This window comes from Lucilia sericata, unplaced genomic scaffold (genome assembly GCF_015586225.1).
Source record: "Lucilia sericata isolate MDLA Ls3-8-SP2 unplaced genomic scaffold, ASM1558622v1 Contig000295F_arrow, whole genome shotgun sequence".
NCBI lineage: Eukaryota > Metazoa > Arthropoda > Insecta > Diptera > Calliphoridae > Lucilia > Lucilia sericata.
Window position 1 is genome coordinate 130,122 of NW_023994320.1, and position 13,017 is coordinate 143,138.

The following is a 13,017-nucleotide window of genomic DNA, read 5'->3' on the forward strand; positions in this document are numbered from 1 at the left end:
CATGAAATGGTAAAAATTCATAGGGATTTATGTTACTTTTACCTTTTTGGTACCTTCTGCTTCACCTTTGTAAGAATCTAAAAGAAATGACCCGACAGAACCCACCGGTTAAAGAATATTAATTGTATGTACAATTTTATCTAAATTATTCGCTACTAATATTAAGAAGTTTAAATTTCATATATCTTGTTCGTTCTTTAACATTCTTCTTTTGTTTTCATAAAACAAAATGGCAAAACATTTTATATGAACAATAGTATAACTTACCTCAAACTTTTGAAACCCAAGCTCAATATCGTATGCATCCAATTGTTCACTATAACGCCTTCTATACCGGATGCCATCCGTATTGTTGTTAGTGCCGCTGCTAACATTCGTCGTACCATTTGCAGCAGCCACCAGTGTGGACACCGATGTTTCCGTCGTGCCATTATCATTTGTATTAGTAACATAAATGCGGCCATCCGAAGCCATACCACTACCACTGCCATTATATTCATTGTTATCGCTACGCGTTTGCATGCGAATACAAATGCCATCGGAGTCCAATTCATCATCGGTATCTGTTGTACAATCGGTACCATACGAACCGGCATGATGGCGATTGTTATGGTGTGGATGATGATGATGGAGGTGCTGTGTATGATTGTGATGATGATTTTTATCACGATCACGTTGACCGCGAGATTTTTGTAAAACCGTTTGTCTACAACGTGTACCACAAGCAATGGCTGATATTTTACTAGCATAATAGTACATAGCCATGTGTCACGTTTTGGTTAAAATACTCGCACTTTTATGGTACATTTGGATGTCAAGAACTAGGTAAAATTCGATTTAGATGCCAAAAAACACTAAATGCAAAATAAATTGAAAAAAAAGGTGAAGGACAACCAAAAAAGGTACCGAAACGAACGTTAGATTTTTTACTTTACAATTGTAGAATTCTTAAAATCATTTTTGATTTTTTTAGGGGGGAGTTTTATTGTAGGTTGGTACGCTTGTTGCAAGTTAGCAACAATTTCACTTTAATATCATGGTATTTGTTGTTTTGGATTTTCACTAACGAATTACTTTGGTTTCGTTGATTGTTGGTTTGGTAGTCAAATTTTATTTCAAAACTTTTATGGTATACAGACATACACACTCATGCCTTGGTCTAAACTTTAAGCACGTTTGCGTTTCCGTTACGTTAACTATGTGTTATACAAAGATGTTTATATAGTACATACATATTTTGTTGGTTTGGTTTCGTGGTGTTAGTTGTTAGACGTTAGATAAAATTTTGTTTTACTTGTTTTTATTTGTGTAATTTCAGATTACAAATCGTTATATGACAGCACGTAGTTTACTTGAATTCTCATCACTATTTCATGAGACACGTAATCGAATGTCAATTAAATATACCACGTTCTTAAATTATGATAATGTTGTCTGATTTTTATTTTATCTTATAATTTTGCATGAAACTGTAAAACTGAACATGAAAAAAATTAAATTTGAGCAATTCTGAAAGAGTCTTAAGTTATTTTCTATCATCATTTTCAACAAGTATAGTTTTACAAATTTTAATTTTCTTGTTTATTGATTTTCCTAGTTCTGTTTAAAATATTATTACTTTTCATTTTTATTCACTATCATTGGATTTTTTTTTAATATAAAAGAAAATTTCTTTTGCAGATTTGTATGTTGTGTCATAAAATATTTTCGTTTGATTATTTTAATAATAGTAAAAGGTTTTCTTTGTATTTTTATTTCAATTTTTTCTTTTCCTTTGAATGAAAGTTGGTGACATTTGATCATTTAATGTAATATTGCATCTGAAATAATAAGAGAGAAAAAAGTATATTAAAATTTTTTTATGTAAATAAATTTATGTGTTGTATATGATTTTGTAAGTATAGTAAGTATAAATAATTTATTTTTTTACAATCTACCCATTTAAGAATAATAAGTAAATTTGTTACAATATACAATAAATAAAATGATTTCTTTAATTCTAATAAAATTGCTAAATTCTAATTCTAATAAAAATCAGTGAAAATGCTGTCTCTTACACAATCAAAAGTGTTTATAGGGTCATACACCTACGTAAGTGAGTTAGTTAGTTAGTTAGTTAGTTAGTTAGTTAGTTAGTTAGTTAGTGAGTTAGTTAGTTAGTTAGTTAGTTAGTTAGTTAGTTAGTTAGTTAGTTAGTTAGTAGGTAGTTAGTTAGTTAGTTAGTTAGTTAGTTAGTTAGTTAGTAGTTAGTTAGTTAGTTAGTTAGTTAGTTAGTTAGTTAGTTAGTTAGTTAGTTAGTTAGTTAGTTAGTTAGTTAGTTAGTTAGTTAGTTAGTTAGTTAGTTAGTTAGTTAGTTAGTTAGTTAGTTAGTTAGTTAGTTAGTTAGTTAGTTAGTTAGTTAGTTAGTAGTTAGTTAGTTAGTTAGTTAGTAGTTAGTTAGTTAGTTAGTTAGTTAGTTAGTTAGTTAGTTAGGTAGTTAGTTAGTTAGTTTAGTTAGTTAGTTAGTTAGTTAGTTAGTTAGTTAGTTAGTTAGTTAGTTAGTTAGTTAGTTAGTTAGTTAGTTAGTTAGTAGTTAGTTAGTTAGTTAGTAGTTAGTTAGTTAGTTAGTTAGTTAGTTAGTTAGTTAGTTAGTTAGTTAGTTAGTTAGTTAGTTAGTTAGTTAGTTAGTTAGTTAGTTAGTTAGTAGTTAGTTAGTTAGTTAGTTAGTTAGTTAGTAGTTAGTTAGTTAGTTAGTTAGTTAGTTAGTTAGTAGTTAGTTAGTTAGTTAGTTAGTTAGTTAGTTAGTTAGTTAGTTAGTTAGTAGTTAGTTAGTTAGTTAGTTAGTTAGTTAGTTAGTTAGTTAGTTAGTTAGTTAGTTAGTTAGTTAGTTAGTTATTAGTTAGTTAGTAGTTAGTTAGTTAGTTAGTTAGTTAGTTAGTTAGTAGTTAGTTAGTTAGTTAGTTAGTTAGTTAGTTAGTTAGTAGTTAGTTAGTTAGTTAGTTAGTTAGTTAGTTAGTAGTTAGTTAGTTAGTTAGTCTAGTTAGTTAGTTAGTTAGTTAGTTAGTTAGTTAGTTAGTTAGTTAGTTAGTTAGTTAGTTAGTAGTTAGTTAGTTAGTTAGTTAGTTAGTTAGTTAGTTAGTTAGTTAGTTAGTTAGTTAGTTAGTTAGTTAGTTAGTTAGTTAGTTAGGTAGTTAGTTAGTTAGTTAGTTAGTTAGTTAGTTAGTTAGTTCGTTAGTAGTTAGTTAGTAGTTAGTTAGTAGTTAGTTAGTTAGTTAGTAGTTAGTAGTTAGTTAGTTAGTTAGTTAGTTAGTTAGTTAGTTTAGTTAGTTAGTTAGTTAGTAGTTAGTTAGTTAGTTAGTTAGTTAGTTAGTGGTAGTTAGTTAGTTAGTAGTAGTTAGTTAGTTAGTTAGTTAGTAGTTAGTTAGTTAGTTAGTTAGTTAGTTAGTTAGTTAGTTAGTTAGTTAGTTAGTTAGTTAGTTAGTTAGTAGTTAGTTAGTTAGTTAGTTAGTAGTTAGGTAGTTAGTTAGTTAGTTAGTTAGTAGTTAGTTAGTTAGTTAGTTAGTTACGAAGAGGTATATCATACATCAAACTCCTAGACCTTAATCGGTACTATTGTGCTCTGTTTTACCAGTATCCAGTATACCAGCCTAGAACACGAACGACTACTACACTACACCGCAATGCATACACCTACCTTACCACTGCCAATCGGCTGAAAATAACTTCTTATGTAAGTCCACTTAGCTTATTTTACCTTGATCCCATACAACTTTGTCGACTTCATATCATGAACGTCCATAATTATCTTATTATCAATAGTGCCACGATTGAACGCGACGTACATGTATTTTGAATAAATGTTACTCCATCCAATTTCAACCAATTTTAGAAAATGTTTTATTATAAATAATAAATGAATTTTAAATATATCAACAATGTTGTAGGGTATCATATGGCGGCTATTTTTGACTGCAATTTTTTCCTTGTTTACTTAATTTTACACAAAATTTAAACGGAAATAAACTTTTAACTAAACTAAATTAAATTAAATAAAAAATTGTAAGATTTGTCACATCATTCTTTATTGTTAACACTCAAACCCTAAAAAGCAAAATCATTAATTGTGAAATATTTTTTAGGCTTTGAACATTAAATTTCGGTTTTATACACATTAACAACTTTTATAATGTTTGACAAAATTTTTCTCATTTAACAACTATCTGTGATAAGCAAAATATAACAGCAAACACTTTGACAAAACTTTTGCTAAACTGCTTAAGGAAAACTAGCAAAAGCAGCCTTTAGAAACATTGAATATTTGCATAAAAGTAACTAAATAAACTTTTTTCACAAAACATATCCTTTTTTTTTTTTGAAAATTACGTGAATGTCAGTCACGCAAACTTTATAAAATGATTTCAAATTTTTATGCATGACAAAGTGCGAAGCAAGTTTTTCATCTTTCAACTTTTTCGCAGAAAAATAAGTGTAAAAGTATCATTATTTATTGTGACTTGAAATTTTTCTGTAGAGAATAACGACATAAGGAAATAAATATTTATGTAAGAAAAATTTTCAAACTTATTTATATATAACTTAATATAAAAAAAAAAAAAATTGTGTGTGGGTTTCTAATGTAAATATTGTATGTATGTATACATATTTATGTTTATATGATTTACATAATATTTGTTACACTTATAAATTTCAAAATCTAAATTTTTGTTCACTTCAAGTTGTTAGTTTTTTTTTTTCTCAAAAAATGTCATTATACACTTAAACATGCCTTCGGCTTTTTTTTTGAAGGGTGAAAACTTAACAACACATGTTGATAATAGTATCTATAAGATGAAGGAAATTTATAGAAAAGTTGCTTTTAATATCTATATGTACATACATATATACATATTTATTTAGGTACAGGGTACACACATACTTATATAATATTTATGAACATTAGGTTGACTCTCAGGAAATTATATAGTTCTCCAATACACATACCTCGTTTGGTTTCCCAAAAAATTTAAGATTTTTCGTATGAGTCATATGAACACCAGGATGATTTTTGGAATATAGTGTTTAATGAGGGCTTAAGTTAAACTGATTTTCTGTAAATATCATACAATTTTTGATGGTGCGTATAAAAAGAATGAACATTTGCTTTATTATATGATGATTTATAAAATATCTTGCTTTCCATACAGAATGAGCCGATCTAATGTATATAACTATATGTGTTACATATGTATATGAACATATTTTATGTTTTTATTCCTTCCATAACCAGCTGTGGTGATAATGTGTATACATACATACAAATGCATATAAATTTGTCATTCACTGTGTAACTTAAAGTATTAATCTAACACCCAAAAAATGATATATAGCCTTGGTAATTAATATGTGTAGAATTTTGAATAGTTTGTAAATTGCATAAAAATTAGAAGTGGTATATTATATGATTTCCGATCAATCAATTAGTCAAAATTTTTTCCCCAAAATAAATTTACTTTCAATTTAAGCTAAGAGGAAACTATGAAGAAACTATGAAGAGTATATTAAATTCGTATTATTCAACTTGAAAATTCTAACATGCTGTGCTTTAAAATTTGCATAAGACCACACAAGGAGAGATTGATTGTTAACACAATTTAAGTATAAAATATTCACCACAAAAATTTAAACGTAAAAAAGTATGAAGGATAGGAAAAAGTAAAAACTGTCAAACACAATACAAACAATATTCATACACAACTTTTCCGTAGACTGCAAATTTGTGAAGGTAACAGCTGATGCTGTTGATGTAGAATATGTAAAATCAGACTACACATACATATATATGTATCTAAAAATACTTATTAATAATTTTAAAAATTACATACTATATGTATATGTATTAGGGTGTCACTAATTTTTCGGTAATGGACTTTTATGCTCATTCATACTAAACATTTTCGTAATGACTTTAAATATCACCAAGAAGAATTTTAGCTCATTCTAAGAATAGCAACTCATGCCGACTTGAGATTGAAACCAGTCTTACTAAGTAATATAAATTTTCAATATTGTTAAGGCTTAGTTTAGTAAATGTAAAACTCTTAAATTATTATTTATTATTTAAATCAAAAATAATCAAAAAAAAAAAAAAAAAAAACAAATAATAATAATAATAATAATAATAATAATAATAATAATAATAATAATAATAATAATAATAATAATAATAATAATAATAATAATAATAATAATAATAATATAATAAATAAACTAAAAAATAACAGACAGAGAGAGATTAAAGGCTTTTGTTGAATTTTTCTAAAGCCAATAAAAATATTGTTAAATTTTGCCACCCAAAAACAAATGATTAACTTTCAATATTGAAAATAACACAAATTTTTTTGCCGGTCTACTCTAATATAAGTCTTACCACAATTTCTATACTATATTTACCCAACAAAATAATTTTACGTCGAAGGCAATAATGGTTCGTACGCATTAATAAACCATTAAATTGTTCCCATAGGATCAATAATAAAGTTACGCATAACTTTCCCATAACAGAGATTTATCATGGTCCCACATGAAGAAAAACTTACACTCACATGCATGTTGTTAATATTATTTATATCAATAAAATAAAATGGAAACAGGAAAAAATTATGAGGAAAACACAGCAAAAAGTTAAATCAATAAGCCAACAGTCAAGTGTTGTATAAGTACGCCCCCTTGAAAAATAATTATAGCTTTTGTAGCAATAAAAATAGAAAAAGAGCATAATATTTTCCATGATGCTTGTGAAGATTCTTAATAGGTTTCTTTGTGAATGCAATTTTTTAACGACTTTTTTACTAAAGTAAAGGGGCCTCCGGTAGGTTAGTGGTTAGTGTTCTAGTCTGGTAGACCGGAGGTGGTAGGTTCGATTCCCACCTGAGGCACTGGTTAAGGAGCGCACAACAGGCCCGATAGAGGCCTAGGTGTATTTCTTCGGATTTGATGTATATACATCCTCCTTTCAAACTAACTAACTAACTAACTAACTAACTAACTAACTAACTAACTAACTAACTAACTAACTAACTAACTAACTAACTAACTAACTACTAACTAACTACTACTACTAACTAACTAACTAACTACTAACTAACTAACTACTAACTACTAACTAACTAACTAACTAACTAACTAACTAACTAACTAACTAACTAACTAACTAACTAACTAACTAACTAACTAACTAACTAACTAACTAACTAACTAACTAACTAACTAACTACTACTAACTAACTAACTAACTAACTAACTAACTAACTAACTAACTAACTAACTAACTAACTAACTAACTAACTAACTAACTAACTAACTAACTAACTAACTAACTAACTAACTAACTAACCTAACTAACTAACTAACTAACTAACTAACTAACTAACTAACTAACTAACTAACTAACTAACTAACTAACTAACTACTAACTAACTAACTAACTAACTAACTAACTAACTAACTAACTAACTAACTAACTAACTAACTAACTAACTAACTAACTAACTAACTAACTAACTAACTAACTAACTAACTAACTAACTAACTAACTAACTAACTAACTAACTAACTAACTAACTAACTACTAACTAACTAACTAACTACTAACTAACTAACTAACTAACTAACTAACTAACTAACTAACTAACTAACTAACTAACTAACTAACTAACTAACTAACTAACTAACTAACTAACTAACTAACTACTAACTAACTAACTAACTAACTAACTAACTAACTAACTAACTAACTAACTAACTAACTAACTAACTAACTAACTACTAACTAACTAACTAACTAACTAACTAACTACTAACTAACTAACTAACTAACTAACTAACTAACTAACTACTAACTAACTAACTAACTAACTAACTAACTAACTAACTAACTAACTAACTAACTAACTAACTAACTAACTAACTAACTAACTAACTAACTAACTAACTAACTAACTAACTAACAACTAACTAACTAACTAACTAACTAACTAACTAACTAACTAACTAACTAACTAACTAACTAACTAACTAACTAACTAACTACTAACTAACTAACTAACTACTACTAACTAACTAACTAACTAACTAACTACTAACTAACTAACTAACTAACTAACTAACTAACTAACTAACTACTAACTAACTAACTAACTAACTAGACTAACTAACTAAACTAACTAACTAACTAACTAACTAACTAACTAACTAACTAACTAACTACTAACTAACTAACTAACTAACTAACTAACTAACTAACTAACTAACTAACTAACTAACTAACTAACTAACTAACTAACTAACTAACTAACTAACTAACTAAGGGATTAAAAACCAACACAGAAATTTTTATAAACTGAAATAGATCTGAACTAGAACTGAACTAGAACTGAACTAGAACTGAACTAGAACTGAACTAGAACTGAACTAGAACTGAACTAGAACTGAACTAGAACTGAACTAGAACTGAACTAGAACTGAACTAGAACTGAACTAGAACTGAACTAGAACTGAACTAGAACTGAACTAGAACTGAACTAGAACTGAACTAGAACTGAACTAGAACTGAACTAGAACTGAACTAGAACTGAACTAGAACTGAACTAGAACTGAACTAGAACTGAACTAGAACTGAACTAGAACTGAACTAGAACTGAACTAGAACTGAACTAGAACTGAACTAGAACTGAACTAGAACTAGAACTGAACTGAACTGACTAGAACTGAACTAGAACTGAACTAGAACTGAACTAGAACTGAACTAGAACTGAACTAGAACTGAACTAGAACTGAACTAGAACTGAACTAGAACTGAACTAGAACTGAACTAGAACTGAACTAGAACTGAACTAGAACTGAACTAGAACTGAACTAGAACTGAACTAGAACTGAACTGAACTGAACTAGAACTGAACTTAGAACTGAACTTGAACTGAACTTGAACTGAACTTGAACTGAACTTGAACTGAACTAAAACTGAACTAGAACTGAACTAGAACTGAACTAGAACTGAACTAGAACTGAACTAGAACTGAACTAGAACTGAACTAGAACTGAACTAGAACTGAACTAGAACTGAACTAGAACTGAACTAGAACTGAACTAGAACTGAACTAGAACTAACTAGACTGAAACTAGAACTGAACTAGAACTGAACTAGAACTGAACTAGAAACTGAACTAGAACTGAACTAGAACTGAACTAGAACTGAACTAGAACTGAACTAGAACTGAACTAGAACTGAACTAGAACTGAACTAGAACTGAACTAGAACTGAACTAGAACTGAACTAGAACTGAACTAGAACTGAACTAGAACTGAACTAGAACTGAACTAGAACTGAACTAGAACTGAACTAGAAACTGAACTAGAACTGAACTAGAGCTGAACTAGAACTGAACTAGAACTGAACTAGAACTGAACTAGAACTGAATCTAGAACTGAACTAGAACTGGAACTAGAACTGAACTAGAACTGAACTAGAACTGAACTAGAACTGAACTAGAACTGAACTAGAACTGAACTAGAACTGAACTAGAACTGAACTAGAACGACTAATGAACTAGAACTGAACTAGAACTGACTAGAACTGAACTAGAAACTGAACTAGAACTGAACTAGAACTGAACTAGAACTGAACTAGAACTGAACTAGAACTGAACTAGAACTGAACTAGAACTGAACTAGAACTGAACTAGAACTGAACTAGAACTGAACTAGAACTGAACTATGAACTGAAACTAGAACTAATATGAACTAGAACTGAAATAGAACTGAACTAGAACTGAACATAAGGTTTGAGTATTAAATAACTCACTTATGTATAAAATTTATATCAATACTTAAACTGACATAAAATGTATTAACTTTAAATTGTATTTTAGTCAACGTATTGTTTTAAATTTAATAAAAAATATTTATTGTTGTCAAAAGTAGATTTAGGTATATTATATTCATTTCGAGTGATTATTTCCATTTCTATAGTGATTCCAATTATAAAACCATCATTGATGGTATTTTTAATATAATTTAAATTTGAAAACAATATATTCAATCAGTAACTATCCCGTGTCAGCCACTTATTTTCGTTTTGAAAAATACTTAAAAATTGTTGAAACACAAAATATTGTATAATACAAACTCATAAACGACCACAAAAACAAAGTACGTGAGTGACATGGACCACATGATTTAGAAAATAAAAATCGAAAAAATGAGCAGACAGTCAACAAACATGTTCGCTTGTTTGTAAATTTGCACGGGCAACATTTCAAGTGTTGTGTTATGCGGTGGAAAAAATGGCAACATTGGGTGTTTTTATTGTTTGAAGAGCCTCTAAGCTACATTTCATGGAATAATTTGTACAATAACAAACCATAAAAATAGAAAAAAAATAAAAAATAGGAAAAACAAAATATTTAATAATAAATAAATGGTATGAAAAATCAATATCTATTGTTTGCTTTAATGCTTAGTATTAATAACAACAATGTAAATTTATTTCTATAAGTGTTGTGTGCGTATGAGTAATATGGAAATCATTCGCATGTGTGGTCGTAGACCAATATTATATAGTATGTATGTATACTTATTAAATTTTAAGGCAATGTGTCCAAACACACTAAAAGGGTTCATAACGTTTATGAGCGTAGTCGCTTAAACGATATATTAATGAATGCCATAAGGATTGATCCATAAATTCATATATTGGGTGTCTCTATATATGAGATCGCCCTCAGACTTCCAGCATTGCCAAATACTTACTTGTTCATACCTTTTTCTTTGTTTTCACATTATGTTTTCACAAACGTTAAAGAATAACATAGCATTTGTTTCCCCTTAAGTAAACATTTATAAAATATGCCCTCTGAAATAACATTTTAATTTATTTTTCATAAATACAAACTGAACCTTTCTGTCGGTAGGAGAACAAAAAAAATATTTATATAAAATAATAATTTATTTTTGAAGTACTTATAAATCTCATAATTTTGATTACGCATAATTTCATTTCAAAAGCCAAACAAGAAATATCTTTATATATGTACATATATAAACTTATATGTGGGTTTTTTCCACATTTTTACTTTATTTAATATTTCCACTTGTATACAAGTCAAGTCGGTTGATAATAACAATTCACGTGGCAAATCTTTGATGATGGCGGCATTATATTCGGCATTTGAGATTTAATTTTTTTGTGTGGAAACACACATGGTGGCACTAGGAGTTATAAAGTGTAACTGCCATTGAAATAAGTACTTTTATATGTATGTATTCAAATTTATAAATACATGAATATAAGTAAACTTGTATATGTATGGCGTACTTTGCGAAAAGTAAAAAAATATTATAACCAAAACTTTAGAAAAAACCATTTGTATATTTTACGCTGCTTTAGCATATTTAATAATGATTACCATGACGAAAAAAATATAATAATAACAATATCATGAGGAGGAAAAAAATATGAAAACAATATCAACAATTCACGGATAACCCAATAAATACAAATATTTGTATAATGTAAAATAAAGTATGCAATACAATAGATTCTTTGAAGTTGTATGTAAAAATACATTTTCATTGTAATCTGTTATTGAACAAAAATGTTAAAAAGGTTTCTATGGAGAAATTATTGGAAATAAACTTTTATAAAATCCTGCAATTTGGATGTTAATGACAACAAAATTTAAACAAAATTGGATACAATATTTTTGATTAAAAAATTTTCGGAAAATATGTTGTTTTAGCATAATTTACAAATCTATACAAAGGACACAGAATGCAAAAAAAAAACATATATTTAAAAAAGTCTAAGTACAGCTTAGTTCTAGTTCAATACTAGTTCAGTTCTAGTTCAGTTCTAGTTCAGTTCTAGTTCAGTTCTAGTTCTGTTCTAGTTCAGTTCTAGTTCAGTTCTAGTTCAGTTCTAGTTCAGTTCTAGTTCAGTTCTAGTTCAGTTCTAGTTCAGTTCTAGTTCAGTTCTAGTTCAGTTCTAGTTCAGTTCTAGTTCAGTTCTAGTTCAGTTCTAGTTCAGTTCTAGTTCAGTTCTAGTTCAGTTCTAGTTCAGTTCTAGTTCAGTTCTAGTTCAGTTCTAGTTCAGTTCTAGTTCAGTTCTAGTTCAGTTCTAGTGCAGTTCTAGTTCAGTTCTAGTTCAGTTCTAGTTCAGTTCTAGTTCAGTTCTAGTTCAGTTCTAGTTCAGTTCTAGTTCAGTTCTAGTTCAGTTCTAGTTCAGTTCTAGTTCAGTTCTAGTTCAGTTCTAGTTCAGTTCTAGTTCAGTTCTAGTTCAGTTCTAGTTCAGTTCTAGTTCAGTTCTAGTTCAGTTCTAGTTCAGTTCTAGTTCAGTTCTAGTTCAGTTCTAGTTCAGTTCTAGTTCAGTTCTAGTTCAGTTCTAGTTCAGTTCTAGTTCAGTTCTAGTTCAGTTAGTTCAGTTCGTAAATCACATAGTATTAGTAGTGGAATATAATTCGTTATGGATCCCTTAATAAAAATCATTACCATTCCACCAAATTTTGTAAAAATCTATCATTAGAATTCGGCAATTAAAGTTATTCTAAACAAATTTGTTTATTGGGTTACTCAAATGCCTTTATACACATGTGTGTATATAAAATATAATTTTTATAAACAATCAAGTATGTTTACTACAAGCTTACATACACACATATATTTTTATACATATGTATGTACTTACATTTTTGAACACATTTGAATTACGTATGTTTATATGTATCAGTGTCAATGATAACTACAATAATCTTGGGTATTATTCTGTATAAAAATAATATGATAACGATAATAATAATCATAAACATAATCATATTTCTACAGTTTTTTCTGCGTAAAAAAACAGGAGCCGAAAAGTAAATACCTAAAAAATAAATATAAGTAATCCCTTAAGGAATTTCATATTAAGTACGTAAGATGAAACTTAAAAAAAAGTAGACAAAAATATACAAAACAATTGCTTTGGTACATTATCGATGAAATATG

At 28.2% G+C, this 13,017-nt stretch overlaps 1 protein-coding gene across 1 annotated transcript in view; it reads right to left on the reverse strand.

Annotated features, from left to right (window-relative positions):
• The window catches only part of LOC119603351, a gene marked incomplete at its 3' end in the record, with an annotated part of 100,101 nt that extends 98,683 nt beyond the window's left edge, over positions 1 to 1,418 (reverse strand). The window contains exon 1 of the mRNA XM_037955359.1: positions 268 to 1,418. Within this exon, the coding sequence (XP_037811287.1) occupies positions 268 to 765 (498 nt within the window). The remainder of the gene's footprint in view (positions 1 to 267) is intronic.
• Between the last annotated feature and the right edge of the window lie 11,599 nt (positions 1,419 to 13,017).